Source organism: Hylobates moloch, unplaced genomic scaffold (genome assembly GCF_009828535.3).
Source record: "Hylobates moloch isolate HMO894 unplaced genomic scaffold, HMol_V3 SCAFFOLD_6, whole genome shotgun sequence".
In the NCBI taxonomy this organism is placed as follows: domain Eukaryota; kingdom Metazoa; phylum Chordata; class Mammalia; order Primates; family Hylobatidae; genus Hylobates; species Hylobates moloch.
The window spans coordinates 26,585,515-26,602,497 of NW_026652281.1; the positions used below are offsets into that span (position 1 = coordinate 26,585,515).

The 16,983-nt window shown below is 35.8% G+C and overlaps 1 protein-coding gene across 1 annotated transcript in view; it reads right to left on the reverse strand.

Moving 5' to 3' along the window:
- Positions 1 to 3,565: 3,565 nt before the first annotated feature.
- The window catches only part of SRFBP1 (serum response factor binding protein 1), a 64,657-nt gene continuing 51,239 nt past the window's right edge, over positions 3,566 to 16,983 (reverse strand). The window contains exons 5-8 of the mRNA XM_032156584.2: positions 12,197 to 12,278; positions 10,745 to 11,453; positions 9,155 to 9,192; positions 3,566 to 5,264 (exon numbers count right to left, since the gene is read on the reverse strand). Of these exons, the coding sequence (XP_032012475.1) occupies positions 5,080 to 5,264; positions 9,155 to 9,192; positions 10,745 to 11,453; positions 12,197 to 12,278 (1,014 nt within the window). The 3' untranslated portion in view covers positions 3,566 to 5,079. The remainder of the gene's footprint in view (positions 5,265 to 9,154; positions 9,193 to 10,744; positions 11,454 to 12,196; positions 12,279 to 16,983) is intronic.

The following is a 16,983-nucleotide window of genomic DNA, read 5'->3' on the forward strand; positions in this document are numbered from 1 at the left end:
TCACCCTTTTAAAGTGCAGTTCAGTGGATCTTGTATATTCACAAGGTTGTATAATCAGCGCTATCCAATTCCAAAATACATTCATCTTTCTAAAAATAAATGTCAGACTCATTAGCATGCACTCACTATTCTTCCCTCTCCCAGCTCCTAGCAATCACTAATCTATTTTCAGTCTCTATGGATTTACTTATTTTGGACATTGCATATAAGTGGAACCATATTGTGTGTTTGGCTTCTTTGTTAGCATGATATTCTTAAGGCTCATCCATTCATGTTGTAGTCTGTATCAATACTTCATTCCTTTTTATGCCCGAATCCAGTCCATTGTATGTATAAACCACACTGTTTACTCATCATCAGATGATGGCTGTTTGGGTTGTTTCTTTTTGTAGCTATTATGCCACTATGAACATTCACATTCAAGTATTACACGTTTAATGAAAACATGTAAACATGTTTTCAATTCTCTTGGGCATGTATGGCTATGGGTGAAAATTCTGGGTGACATGAGACTTTCATCATGCCTATGTTGGTACATCTGATAGTGTCCCACAGGTCTCTGAGAATCTGTTCATTCCTTTTTGGCTTTTCTTCATAATTTCTACCTCATTATTGATATTCTCTATTTGGTGAGACGCTGTTCTCAGACTTCCTCTTAGCTCTTTAGGCATTTACTTTGGTTCTTTGAACATATTTAAAAAAGCGTCTTCAATGTCTTTTTTGAGTAAGTCTGAAGTCTGGGCTTCCTCAGGGAATTTCTGTTGCTTTTCCCCCCTCCATCAGTGCATGGACCATTCTTGTTTGTTTTCGTGCGCGTCTCATTTTTGTTGAAAATTGGACATTTTAAATAACATGTTACAACTCTGTAAATCAGACTCCGTTTCCTCACCAGGTTTTGCTGTTGTTGCTATATTTTGCTGTTTACTGACCTTTCTGAAGTATATATGTGTAAAGTCTATATTCTTTGTTGTGTATGAAATATCTGATTCATATGCTTAGTACTGTGCTAATAATTGGACAGATTTCCTTAAATGTCTGGAATCAATACTTCTCTTTATATTGAGGGCTCTGTGTTGGGGCACACCTTTAATACTCAGCCACAAGTTAACAGCTTCTCCTTAGCCTTCACCTACTTATGCAGTGCCTCAAGGTCAGCCATTGGTGAGAGTTTAGGGCTTTCTCAGCTTTCTCCTGAGTATGCACACAGCTTTATGTATGTACATAATCTCCTTGATTCCAAAAAAATCTGTCATAACTTATCAAAGTCCCTATCTTTAGTTGTTTAACCTTTCTGAACTATTTATGTGTAAGGTCTATATTCTTTGCTGTGTATGGTCATTGAAATCTCTGATTCATTAAGCTTAGTAGTGTGGTTACTTTTGGTTAAAAAGAGTAATAGAAAAAAAGCAATAGAAATTTCCTGAGGAAGCCCAGACTTCAGACTTACTCAAAAAAGACATTAAAGACGCTATTTTAACTTACTTACTTTTTGGTTAATTTACTGTTTACCCCAACTGTTACTCACTTGCCTAAGGTAGCCTTGATGTTAAAAAAAAAAAAAAAAAAAAAAAGCCTCTAATTGTTTTTGAGAAACAGTCTCTGGGAAAAAGCTTATCTCATTGGGCAAGCTCTAACTCAGATGAAACAAACATAGCATTGCAAGTTAAGTCTTCTAGTGAACCACAAGTCAGGTCAAATAATAACAGTTCTCAGGGAATGTCTGAAGAAACTCCAACCCTGTTGTGAACTCCCTTCAGGGGCTGCCAGGCTACTGGTTTGCACTATGATCATGGGCTGTTGGTTTTCACAGCTACCATGAATCTGGGAAGCAGATTAGAATAGGGCAAGGTTTCACAATGATCCCTGTTCTTATCAAGATTTAGATTCAAGATTCAAGATTTAGACATTTTTTCTTTAGTAAATACTTCTTGGATTGCTGCAAGCCTTTGGTTAATTCTAGAGTTCTGAAAAGGTTGATTCTGACAGTTTGGACAGTTTTCTTATTGCTTTCATAGAGAGAAAAATTTTTGGATGTTCTTACTCTGCCATTTTAGCTGTTATTACCCCAGGTAACTTTTAAAGAGCTCTAAACAAATATTGAACCCTTTGGCTAGAAGGCTTCTGTTTTGCAGAGCTATCACTTAGCAATTCTGAAACTAACTTGTGTATGTATTCTAGGGTTGAAGTTTCAAATATGTAAATATATCCTCGATAATGGTAATCAATTTTCTCACTATTAAAGAACTTACATGTTAAAAGGACATAGGAAACAGCTTGTGGAGGCTCCCACTGGCCAAATTAAGTAGAATTTGAGCAGTAAAATAACGAAGGACTTAAATTTTTGACCATTATAGAATAACAGGGACTGGATTTGCCCTTCTATATTAAACAACTAGGAAACTGCAAAAAGTACACCAAAGAACAGTTTTCAGTCAATGGAGAACAGATGGCAAAGGATAACCATAACTGACAGAATAAAAACAAATGAGTTTGAGTGCTACAAGTATACCAGCTCACTGCCTGAAGTTTCCAAACTATAGTGCAGAGAGAAGAACCCCAAAAGAGCTCAGTGGCCTTACTGAAATTAGAGAGAGACTTCAGAGTTCAGAAAAAATGTGATTAGAATTTGTGAGGCAAAATACCAGAGGAAGGAAATACACAGAAAAAGTGCTCCAAAGCTCTGTAGAAGGGTTCTTTCAAGTCTTTAGTAGAAGATCAACCTGCATGAGGTGTACAAAGAACATACTAAGGCCAGGAAAAAAAACTAAACACTAGAAAGGAGTAAGTGGAACTATGCCTTCCAGAAGCCCAGGTATAGTTTGTGTTCTGACCAGCCATTGCAGAAATATTTCCTAATAGACACAGCATCAGGTAGAGTTCCTAAAATGCTAATGCCTCGTAGTGGAGTCAGATGAACCCCAGACTAGTGTTTCTCAACCTTAGCACTGTTAACGTTTTGGGCTATAAAATTCTTTTTCTGTGTGTGTATATATTACAGACAGCTTAGCAGCATCCCAGGCCTATATCTGCTAGATGTAGCCCCCTACCACCCCCAACCCACTCCCCTACCCTTGACTATTCAAAATATCTCCAGATGATGTTGCCAAATGTTCCCTGGGGGGAAAATCACTCCAAGTTGAGAACCAATGCCCTAGACTAATGGCTCTTGTAGACCCATTCTAAGAAAGCACAAACCTCAAAATGACCAATCTGATTCAAAGTAACTTCACTGCATCCCTGAACAAAGTCCAACAGCACTTATAACAAAACCTAACAGCTAACAGCTAAAAAATTTAAAACTCTTCCCTCTTAACTTTTTACTTGGACCCTAACTCCTTCCAGTTGAGGTAAAAAGTCTTGGACAGACTCAGCAGTGTGGAGGACAGTGATCCCAACTTCACAGTCTGGAAAACTCTGGGTAGGTACAGAGACATTTTCCTTTCACTTTTTTGTCAGTCTGAAATTATGTCAAAATAAAATTTAAAAGAAAGAAGTATAAAAACAATGTATGCATTTGACACAGCAAAAGTAATTTTCTCTCTGCATAATCCCTTGAATTCCATTATTCTATTTTTTTTTTTTTTTTTTTTTTGAGACAGTCATACTCTGTCGCCCAGACTGAAGTACAGTGGTGCAATCTCGGCTCACTGCAACCTCCACCTCCCAGGTTCAAGCAATTCTCATGCCTCAGCCTTCCGAATAGCTGGAATTACAGGTGCCGGCCACCACGCCTGGATAATTTTTTGTATTTTTAGTAGAGACAGGGTTTCACCATGTTGGCCAGGCTGGTCTTGAACTCCTTGCCTCTAGAGATCTACCAGCCTCAGCCTCCCAAAGTGCTGGGATTATAGGCATGAGTCACCACGCCCGGCTGAGTTATCTAAATTCTTAAGCTCCTGAAATAAGTAGAAACTTTTGAGAGCTTGTGAATACAGGTTAACCAGATGGCCTTCCCCACCATCAAAGGAACTAATGTGCAGGAAACATGGATTAGCATTATTCAGTTTATCAAGAACTTCAAAATTTTTCCCAGCATAGCAAAAGTGAAACATTGAAGGGATTTAAAAAATTCTGTTTTCCTTTTAAATAGCAGTACTGTGATGTACAAAGAGTCCTTTCCTCAGTGAGTTATCTTACAACTTCTTTGCGTAGCCATCAGTGGAAATGCCTTTTAATCCTACCGCCTTCAGAATTTGTTCTTAAAAATCAGAATCTATGATTCCTCAAAAATTTTAAAATAAGAATATATAGTCAAAACTAGATAATATATTCTTGATTTAATGGAAATATTTATATGTAGTGAAACATAAAATGAATTATTGGTTGTATTGCTACATTTAAACAATTTTCTTAACTAAAATATAATTAAGAATCCCAAAATTGTCCTAGACAACTATTTTAGAATCAAAAAGTACATGATCACAAGTACTTAAAACTATAATAAAATTAATGTTTATTTACCTTTACATCCATAATAGTTACTATTTTAGTTTGCTAACAAGAATGATTTTTAACAAGGGTGATCTGGTTTAAATAGCTATGATTTCCTATGTTTCCATTATTATTTTAAATATATATTGACATTTATTTTTAAGGAAACAACAGAGCTGAACCAGTGAAGCACATTTCATGATAAGCACTAAAGAGAAAATATGAGATCACTAAAATCCCCCAAATTACTTCATAAGGAAACAGTATGAGGGATATTATTAAAAATCAATTTAAGTACCTATTGGATTTGTGAAAGGCTTATATAAACATAACTTGAATTTACTTAAAAAAAAAAAAAAGAAATATAAAAACAAACATTCTATAATTCTCCCCAAGAGACTTATTCAAATATGAGTTTAAGTAATAGCTGCAGGGCCTGGGGTGAGAAAGCTGGGTATGGTAGTGCATGCACCTGCAGTCCCAGCCCTTTGGGAGGCAGAGGTGGGAGGATCACTTGAGCCCAGGAGTTCGAGGCTGCAGTGAGCTGTGATTGCACTACTGTACTCTAGCCTGTGCAACACAGTGAGACCTTGTCTTAAAAAAACATTTTTTTTTTCAGATAGAAAAGTTCGCAGAAAGAGGCACTAATCAATCATCAAACGTAATTTTTTTCCCCTGAAACACAGCAATATTAGATTGCTGTTCTTTTCGCCTTCTGCTTGCTTCCCATGAAGGATGAAGAGGCAGCTGCAACTGCTGTTTTGTACTTTCAAGTCTTCTTGATAGCTTCTTATTAAACTGATTCTTGATCTGAGGCTCATTCTGTGGAAAATCTAGGAAGAGAAAGCAAAAATAATAATAACTATATACCTAAAGAGCATATAGGAGAAATAAATTTCATCTTTTTCAAACCAATATTAAACAAAGAAATTTTGTTTTCTTAAATGGCATATTTCACAATTTAAAACTGAAGTCCAACAGGGAACAGATTGAAGATGAAAATTTACATATGAGTAGTCAATTTTGACACACATGCTTTCTAACCCTTATAAGTAGATGTTTATTGAGTGCCTCTTAATTTATGCTATGCTGTCTTATTTATAATAACATAAAGAAAGGAATCACTCTGCTGTACTAGTATAGAAGGCAAAAAAGAAGGGCATCATGTATTTTCAAAGGAACATCATTAGCTTATGCTATCTGTGTACATGAAGCAGATGTAACCAGAAAATTCACATCTTAGCTAAGACACTGCACTGGGTCTGGGTGTGACAATACTGATAGTGTTTACTTATTTTTAAAGGCTATAAATTGATCTCACTCCCATCTGTTATTGAACCAAAAGTGGTTATTACAAGGCAAATTACTAAGTCTACTCAAGAATACAAGACAAAGTTCTTTTCTAGTTGTAATGTTACTCTCCAGATACGAAGGTGGCAACTTATATTCTAGTCCATACAGTATCTTATAACTTTACATGATTTTGAACCAAGTCTTATTTGGGGAAGATATACTAGCATGAAAAGACATGAATCAATGCACATTTTAGGTGCTTACAGAACTTCGGAGACGGAATCAGAAAGAAAAAGACAAAAAACTTAATATAGACTTATTAATCAGTCCTGTGACTGTGTAATTTCTCCATTGCAAGTTAGAAATCATTGTCAAAAGCCTTTTTTTTTTTTTTTTTTAAGACGGAGTCTTGCTCTGTTGCCCAGGATGGAGTGCAGTGGCGTGATCTTGGCTCATTGCAACCTCCACCTCCCAGGTTCAAGCAATTCTTCTGCCTCAGCCTCCTGAGTAGCTGGGATTACAGGCATGTGCCACTACGCCTGGCTCATTTTTGTATTTTTAGTAGAGACATATTGGTCAGGCTGACCTCAAACTCCTGACCTCAGATGATCCACCCGCCTCAGCCTCCCAAAGTGCTGGGATTACAGGCATGAGCCACCGTGCCCGGCCTGTCAGAAGCCTTTTAAAGACCTCTTTAAGAAAACAAATGTAATAATGTTTTATAAACCAGTGCACAGTTTGGGATAATATTTACAAAACATTATCTAGACAGAAATCAAAACAACCCTTATCTTATACAAATCACATGTGCTCTAGAAATCTGTTACAATATTCAAAGAGTGGCTGTAACGAAAAGTTTTAAAAAAACCTGTTTCATACAAACTGAGATTTGAATAAGGCAGTATTTCTAAATGAACGTATTATTTTATATATTACATAGAGTTGTATATGTAAATAAACTGGCAAATATTTTAAGTATACCAGCTAAGCACAAAAAACCCTTTACTTGGATATTCTCATTGTGAAAATGTAGGTATGTCTTATATTTAGTTATCCTATGTTTGTGAATATATGGTATAAATGGGGCATACTGAGATGTTTCTGTCAAATCCTGTATTATCTTCCTTTTAGGCATACAGTCAGAATATAGTTTCCATTCCTGCTGCAGTTAGGTGAGGTCATATGGCTAACTGAGTTATGACCAATAAAATGTAAGTAAAAGGCCTGGACCATAAAAACTTCACATTCAATCTTCCATTACTTGTCTATCGCTGATGAACGAAGAGAACTCCTAGGATCCAGAGGAGGCAAGAGGCACAAGATAGAATAAAACTCCTAGGAGCAGACAGAGTGATAGATGACAAACCACTGAGATTTAGTAGTTACTTGTTATAGCAGGTAGTCTACTATGAATAATACTAAAATTGGTACTCTGAAGTACCATTACAATAACATAAAAATTTGGCATTGGCTTAGCAGTTCGGTGGTGGGTAGCAAGGAAACAGATAACTGAGAATAAGCAAGCAACCTATGTGCCAAAGAAATAGGTAAAACTGTTGTCAGTGATAACTTGGCAAGCAGGCCACAAGCCTATGGAGTTTGCTGTACAAAGGTAACTGGTTGGAAAGAATAAAAAGATCAATGTATTACTGGCTGTCCTTGACTATGCACTACACAAAAGAGAACAGAGAGAACAGAAAGAATCTAGGTATTTGGGAACTTAAGGTTTAGAAAAGCCTTTGACTTCCAAACAGTAACCTGCAAGTCTAAGAAAAGTTTTAAGCAATAAAAGGCCCACAGCACCTCAGCCCTAGAGCAGAGATAAGACTAAATGCATGGCATTCCATCCAAATCTGATAATTCTCAATGCAGTAGATGCTGAATGAGAGTGGAAAGTGGGAAAAACAAAACAAAACACAAACAAACATAAATAAGACAAGTTTGAGAACTAGCTCTAAGAAAGAATGTTCAGTACAATAACTAGCCCACAGATGGACTGAAGGAAACAGAGGTCAGAAATACACTGAGTTTTTGAGGAGGTATATAGTGAAAGAAATCACAAGCCTGGGATGGAAAAAACCTCTGCTGAACTTTGTACAATCTTCATCACTTTATATTTGTACCAGTGACTTGGGGCAAACTCCAAAGAGATCATGTTAAATACCCACCTCAGATGTGGCCATGAAACAAAGACTCTCCCTAGACACGGACCATGAAGAATAATGGATAAAGAAGTTCCTCTCAGAGCCTTCATAATCTTTGCTCAGCAGAATTTCAGGCAGTAGACCTGTTGTGTGCCTTCCATTTTTTCCTTAAGCAATGAAGAGTTTTCATTGTCATTACTTTGTCCCTGTTCTACTACTTGATACATGGTATATCATGGTATGAATTTCTTTTTAGTACAAAGGTCACCAAACTTTGAAGAACCTCATCCATGAGATTTGATGGAAAGTACTCCATGACCAGTGATCCTGGACTTTGAGCTAGATGCAGTGACTGGATGTGACTTTGGGTTGGCATCCTTGGGTTGGCTTCCTTGGGAAGGAGGTAAGTGTGCTCTGTGTAGGAGGAAAAGTGAAATGGCCACCTGGTGATAGAAAGTATGCTCACTGGCAGAAAAAGTTATGTGTTCACGAAATTCCACTTCCTCTTTTCTCCTAGATAGATAGTAAGACTGCATTTCTTAGCTCCAAGAACTAGATGGGGTCATGTGACTGAATTCTGGCTAATGATATGTGAGCAGAACTGGTTTCTGCTACTTTCAGGCCTGGCTCACAAACACCTGCAAAATTCTCCATGTACTCCATTCCCTTCTATTGGCAAATGGAGAATTTTGGGACCTGGAGGAGGAAAACGCCAAAAGATGGAATAAGTCTGATCCTTGAATGACTATGCGGAACACATCCTCTCTGCTAATTCATCACTGTGGACTGTAATGTGAATGAGAAATGAATTTTTGCTATGTTAAGTTACTGAAAGTCTAGGATTGTGTAAGAAGTCATTCTACCCAAATACATTAAACTTAGATTTGTTATGAATTAATCTGAAAATATTCTGATTATACTCTTGCCCGAGAAAGTAATATACTTGCTATTCAATGTTTAATAGCATGACATTAGTGTTTAGGATCACTAATAATTAAGATATAACTTACATAATTTACTTAAAAATGTGTTGGTTTAATTTGAGATAAGTTAAATAGACATAATATTTCCTGATATATTTTGTCTATATCTTTCCCTCTGGCAGGACATAGAAAAAAAGAATACCAACAACAAAAAATTATATTGATAATTATAAGATGCTCTGTTAATATTTCTGTGGGTATATAATGAATTCAGGTTATTAAGCAACAACAATTTCTCATTCTTTTACTCTGGCAAAACATCGCTTAATTGCATATGAAGGTCAGGCAACTGTGAATACATACCTAGGGATCTTGTTTTTGGAGCCTGTTCTTTGTAATTTCTAAAAGAAGAAAAACACCATTACGACTTTTTAAAGATAAATCCTCTGATCTTAAGAAAATAACATAACAAAATTGATGATAAAACTAATTCAAAGGGCCACTATACTCCTTAGTCATACCAGCAAACAATAAAATAATTACGAAAGTCCCAGGTTGTAGCTGTATCAAACAAAGGTTTGTTAGAATCCAACGTTACTACAGACACACAAGGACCTATTTCCCTCACCACCTTTAAAGAGAATTTTGTTTGTAATGGAAAATATCTTGTCTTGGTCACCTTGCCTTTACTCTTGGGGATTATCTAGATAAAGAATTTCTAAAGTCTTGTCACAGGAAGAATGACTCTCATATAACAAAAATTAAGATTTACATTTTGGCGGGGCACGGTGGCTCACACCTGTAATCCCAGCACTTTGGGAGGCTGAGCAGGGTGGATCACAAGGTCAAGAGTTCGACACTAACCTGGCCAATACGGTGAAACCCGTCTCTACTTAAAAAAAACAAACAAACAAACAAACAAAAATTAGTCGGGCATGGTGGGACGCACCTATAATCCCAGCTACTCGGGAGGCTGAGGCAGGAGAATCACTTCTTGAACCTGGGAGGCAGAGGTTACAGTAAGCCAAGATCACACCACTGCACTCCAGCCTGGGTGATAGAGTGAGACTCCGTCTCAAAAAAAAGAAAAAAAAGATTTATGTTTTGTGGTAAAGGGATAGTGGTGTGCCATTTTCAAATGAGGAAAAAAATGTAGCTTTTTGAGGCAAGTTTGGAATATATAGGTAAATATTTTAATTATTTCAACACTCCACACGTTTTTACGTCTTTGCCATACTGTGACATTTTTGAAAAATTTTTACCTCACATTTTTGTATTTCATTAAAGACTATCCCTGACTTGTAAATATATGCAAAAACAGTTTATAGCTGTTACTGAAGAAATTAGCTAACCATAACCTTCACTCTAAAATGTGAAGATATCCTTTATCAAATTGGAATTACAAATAAAGTTAAACTGATTTATAAACAGAACAGCTATGAAAAGTGGTGAGCAACAGAGATGGAGATAGCAACATCATCAAATAAAAAGCAGTCTAGAGAAACTCAGTTTAAGGGCAAGCAGCCTTATATACTGAAATGGTACTAGACAGTAAAATGACTGATGCTTACAATAATCGTCCTGGATCATCAAGAAAAAAACACCATATTCTTTTCAGAAAGTTCTGTTTAAAAAGATACACGAAACATTTTCAAAAGTTTTTCATCAAAAACGATTTCAAAGTTTCAAAACTTTGATAAGGAATAAAATTTAAATTAGCTGGCATATTATTTGGCTATAACATCTCATTATCTGATGAAACTGGGCAAATGTGGCATTGCCATATGTGTATCTGTACCTAATATCCCACTATAACGTTGGAGAGGGCCATGGCTAAAAACAGGATGGGTTGTACAAACTAGAATTATAGTCTTTTCATGTATGGACAAGTAGATATTTCTAGCTTTTTAAAAAAGAACTAATGATTATTTTAGAATAGAAAAAGAATCTTACCTTCTAGAGCTTTTAGATTCAGATAAAGAGTGGAAAAACGCCGATTCTAACTTTCTGGTTTCTGTACTTGGCTTGGTTTTGTCATTTCTTGTATCCCCATGAGCTTCACCTTGATCTTCTTTAAGAAACACTTTTTCGAGTGGTTTTTGTTCCTTAACTGAAGAATGACAACTTTCCTTCTTTCGTGTCTGTCTGACTTTCCCAATGAAGAAGTCGTCACCACTATCACTGTCTTCAGACATGGAAGACTGCTTGTAAAACCTTTCTTCTGTGCTATCATCAAAATATTCCTTCTCCTCTTCACATAATTCTCCACCATCACTGTTACCAGAGAGTGAGCTATCAGATCCTTTGTTTTTTTTGGTTTGACTTAGTGTTTTCAGTTTTGGGTCAGCAGGTGTCTTCTGGGACTCAAGGGAAATTACAGAATCCTTTTCTGAAGGATTTGATGGAGAATTTGCAACAGTCACTGCTTTAGGTCCATGTTCCATCTTGGCTATTTTTTCCTTTGAATTATGTATTGGTTTCTTCGCCAATATTTTGGTTTCTTTGACTTTTTGCTCACTGATGATAGTTCCTTCATGCTGTAAATTACTTCCATTATCATTTGAATACAAAGTACTCTTAGAATGATTGTCCTCTGAAGCATTCTTTGATGACTCAACTTCAACAACATTTTGTCTTGCTTCTTTAAAGGCTTGGACAGCAGCTGCAAGGGAAACAGTGCATGACTCATTTTAGCACTGAAACATAAAACATGACTGTTTTAGAACAGTATTTTAAAAAATTATTTGAAAAGATTTAAGAGGGCAGTTGGAATTGATATTAAATACATATACTCAGTCTGAATTCACAAAGAAATCTTTTGACTTCTTAAAAACCAAACATATGATATGCTCAGACGTACTCATTTTAAATTGTGAAAATGAAAAGAAAGTCTTTTCTTCCTGTCTTGGAGTTACGAAGAACAGTAAAAACATCACAGAATACAAATAAAAGGAAATGACAACTTTAATTTATATAATAATAATGCATTGAGTATTATAAATTGTGCTTTCAGACATAAAATTCAGTATCGTGACAAAAACATTTCATTTTATAAATACATTTCATAATAAACATACAAAAAATTATGTTCCTAAGTGGCAAAACCAAAAGTAACGAGTTATGTCAAAATTTTAAAAACACTATTCAACTTTATTTCTATATATTATATATAAAAAGATATATATTACATATTATATGTTCATATATTAGAATCTATTGAACAATACAGATTTGGTTTTTCTTCAGAGATCACACTTTCTGTATTTTCAGACACCTTCCACGTTGGTAAATATTTGAAAGAAACGTATTTATAACAGAACCTCAAGAGTTAAAATAAGTCAATAACCATTATCCAAACTCTACAAATGCATTAAGTACATGGCTTAAAAGTCATTTAATTCATACCTTTTAGCACATCTATCTTTTTCTTCAGAAGAGGATGTACTGCTAGTCTGGCAATTGCTCTTTCAGTTGCAGTAGAATCTGGCTGCAAATTTAAAAATATAATAAATGTATGGGAATGAAATAAAAATGACACTACTGAAAGTAAATAAAATAAAATCTAACATAGTCGTTAAAATTAGAATTGGAGAATAGAACTAGTTAATATTCTCCTTAGATAAGTTATCTGTATAATCAATACATGCTAAAGACAAAGATCATCCTGACAAAAATATTACTGCCTTTGAACGATTAAAATTATCACTTAATCATTAATAAATATTCTTTGGATACTTAAATGTTTCCAGAATTGTGATAAGCACCATGTGTAACATTAAAAAAAGAACATAGTTTTTACTATCAAAGAGCTTAAACGATCTAATTAAGAAGACTAAATATCAAAGAATCAAATAACATATTAGTGCTAAACTGGGTGAGACTACTGTAACACTTGAAGTTCCATTTAATAGAGACCTAGAAATTATCTAATGCTCTATATTTCTATTTTAAATGTCTATTATCACTGACACGTTCTCAGGGCCTAGACTGAATGGGAACAATATATACAATACTCAATATATTTATAAATTTGGAAAAATCATAATGCCGGCTAATGACTTGAAATGCCATATGAAGGCTGACAACATCTAAATTTTGACCTCCAGCTCCAACCTAAGCTCTAAGCTGATACATCAAACCACCTAACTTGACATCTATTTGACATTGTCAAAACAGAATTCTTTAATTTTTCCTCACAAATCTGCTTCTCCTGTAGCTTTTCCATCTTATTGTATGTAATTTCCATTGTTCTGGTTGCTTAGGCCTAAAACTCTAAGGATTCTTTCCCACTATTTCTCTTTCCCTCAAAACTCACAATACACCCTGTGGTTCCAAATGTAAAATATATCCATAACCAGTCACTTCTCACCATTTCTATTCTTACTACCTTTGACTAAATCACCAACACCTCTCACCTGGACCAACATACTGCGAAGCAGAGACTTTGTTTGCCTCATTGCTGTAGATTCAGTGCCTAGAATAGTGACTGGTAACAATAGTAGGCACCCAATATACATTTAATAAAGCAAGTGAATAAACTTCACTAGTGTGTGAAAGTAAAACAACCAGTTTCAAATGTCTTTATCCTAAATTTACCCTTCATTGTGAATAGTCAAATATAAGGTATTTCCAACCCAGTATTATAAATGTACGAATACCAAAATAAAAACAAGAAGATGGCAGTATGCAAGCTATTCTGTTTGTAGGATTTATCTGAGTAATGTCACCCAGAGAATAATTTATTTAAATTACACCTGGTGCAAATCCTGTGCCAGGACCACCTGCTATTTAATTACCTTGTGTACTAGGTTGAATCATGTCCCCTCAAAATTTACATCCACCTGGAAACTCAGAATGTGAACTTATTTGGAAACAAAGTCTTTGCAGATTAAATTATGTGGAATCACAGTGGATCAAGGTGGTCCTAAGCCCAGTATGACTGGTTTCCTTATAAGAAGAAGAATATTTAGATATAGGGGCACAGAGAGACACAGTAAAGACAAGTGAACACTAAGGGCAAAGATTGGAGTTATCCTGGCATCAGCCACCAGTAGCTGAAAGACACAGGAAAGTTTCCCCTCTGGAGCTTTCAGAGAAAGCGTGGCCTCACTGACACCTTAATTTCAAGCTTTCACATTCCTCAACTGTGAGAAAATAAATTTACTTGTTTGTTGTTGTTGTTGAGACGGAGTCTCACTCTGTCACCCAGGCTGGAGTTGCAGTAGCGTGATCTCGGCTTACTGCAACCTCCACCTCCCGGGTTCAAGCGATACTCCTGTCTCAGCCTCCCGAGTAGCTGGGATTACAGGCACCCGCCACCACGCTCGGCTAATTTTTGTATTTTTAGTAGAGACGGGGTTTCACCCCGTTGGCCAGGCTGGTGTCGAACTCCTGACCTTGTGATCAGCCCGCCCTGGCCTCCCAAAGTGCTGGGATTACAGGTGTGAGCCACTGCGCCCGGCCAATTTACGTAGTTTTAAACCACTCAATTTGTGATACTTTGTTACGGCAGTCTTAGGAAACTGATACACGTCTATTCTGACTATTAGACACAGCTTCTGTTCAACCTTTTCCAAGAAACGTCGTCTACTTATGGACAATTCATTTAAATACAGTGCAAAGTGAACCCGTTTCTTCAACCTGCTGCTGAGTTTCCTGATACAATAGAGGAAAGATAGAAGAGAATTTAGGAAGGAAGCCTATTGCTAGTATCCTGAGTCACTTAGTGACAAGCTAAGCTGCTGAAGCCATAGGTCAAACATGCTTGCTTGAGTATTAAAAGCTAGAATATAGAAACCCCAATGAAAAACATGATTTTTCAGGCTAAGAAGACTGAAAACAATATATGAAAATACTCACATTAGTATACTGGGACCTACAAGATTTCAGATAATAAAACAAGTCACCAAATAATAAACTAAAAAGAAAAGATGCACAGATCACAATGGTTTCAGACTTTAATTCTGGAAGTCAAACTACAGAGCAGCTAATGCTTCTAAAATTATGAAGGAAAAGAATTTCCAACCTAGGGAAGAAGAAAAATAATTCCAGACATGCAAAGTTTTTTCAAAAAAATTTACATCCCTTTTACATTTCTGTCCAAGAAGCTACTGGATCCCCTAAAATGAGGAAGGATACAAATAAGAATGGCATAGGAGAAAAGAAACAGAAGACCCAGGCAGAAGGAACTTCCCAGGGTGATGGTGACAGGAGACTTAGGTTTGGGATACTTGGTGTGTTGAATATCTGGAGAGGATATGTCAATAGCAGATGGAGAGTTTGGTGTTACACTAGAGATAAGACAGAAAACTAACAAAACAAACCTATCACAAACTGTAGAAAACAGAAATATTATGCAGAAAAGTAATAATAACTCAGTACCTGATTCACAGTCACAATAACATAATCACTAAATGTTCATCTAATCTGATTCAAGTACATAAGGAGGATGGAGGGGATAAGGAGGGATATCAGGAGATGAGTATATGAGGAGGATGGAGGGGATATATGACTTAGAGCCTGAAGGAGAAAAGAGATCTAAATCCTTACCTACCACAACATAAAGTTAATAGCTAGTACTTAAAATGAAAAAGCTAATACAGTACATAAACATCTTACTGTAGGAGTAAACTCTGTACGAACTAACTGCAATTGAAGCAGGAAAGGAATAATAGAGTACTGCCATTTTTATAAAAAAATTCTTGTAGAAGTATTTGATTTTCAAAACCAGGAATAGGCAAACTGGCCCATGGGGGCTGTTCCAGCCTGCTGCTGGAACTTTCTTTTATTTAATAAAGTTTTATGGAACAAAGCCAAAGTCATTCATTTATATACTGCCTATGTCTGTATCATGACACAATGGCAAAGCGAAGTAGTTGTGACAGAAGCTGTGTGTCTTACACAGGCATTCATTTCAGGTCTTTCATACAGAAAAAGTGTGATGCCTGCTCTAAATTACATGCAAGTAGAATCCTTGGTGGGGCAGAACTAAAAAATCAGGAAGAAAGAAAAAAGTGTGTAGTAGGCCCGTGATGTTTAAAAATTTAATTTAAAATAAAAATACTACCATGACAGACTTTTGTTGCCAAATTAAAGCAACAGATTATAGCAATAAGTGTGCTTCCAGATTGGTAACACAATTTGAGATTCTGGCTTGGTGGAAACAATTTGGTATTCAATGAAGAAGCAGTATATTTTAATCCTGAGGATTAATTACAGAAGGTTTGTATGTAAAAACAATGACAACAAAAATGACTAATCCTGAGAAACGTATTCCCCAGGAAACTGCCCTTCAGGTTATAGGAAAAAAGAAGATATTCCAGGAGCAGCTTTTTACCTTTTACTGCTTCTTTCAGCATGTTTACCCCTTACAGTTTCTAAAAATCCACTTCAAAGGTAATTCCCAATATATGAACAGATGTAAAACAGACATAAGAAATTCTGGGAATCCTAACCAGATTTTGATTAAAATGTATTCAAACAATTGTTCAAAAACACATCTACTGCTGTTTCCAAATCCCTGCTTTGACAACTTGCTAAAATCTTTGCTGAACTAGGTATTTCTTTCCAGAGTTAGCTATATCTTCCCATCTTAGTTACATACAAGTTTTAGAAGAGCAGTGGTAATACTTGCATGTCTAGTGTTGACTCTGGGGTAAATGATATTTTGTTAAGAATCATTTTATCATTAATTTATTTAGCAAAGCTGTTTCTCTGCCCTGGAAGATATCTCAGACTAACTCTTATTTAGTAATCTGATTTCAGTGAACTTCATTTTTTTTGAAAGGCTCTAGAAAAAGATTTAAATTCTTTAATTATGTACAAATCTCACGAATGAAGGTTTTTTTAATTATTTTTTTTCTAATGTCTTCTTCTATAACTGTGTTTTTATGTTGCAATCTTTGCGGTGCACTTATTTGTGGAAGAATATCAAGTTTATAAAAAATGAGACTAATTCGAAAAGGGCCACCGTGTTGCATAATCCCCAGAGAGTCACTCACATTGCAGTTGTCAAACTGGAGCTCTGTAGCCATATTGTAGCAGCAGTGAGTCAAAGTGGAACATAAAAGTTTGGGTCTACAGGGTATGCAGGTATCTAAAATGAGTAGTTATGTAGAATTATGTATACTACAGCTTTAGGTTCTGTAATTATATACAATTTGTGATTCTGAATAACAGTTAATTCTATCAGC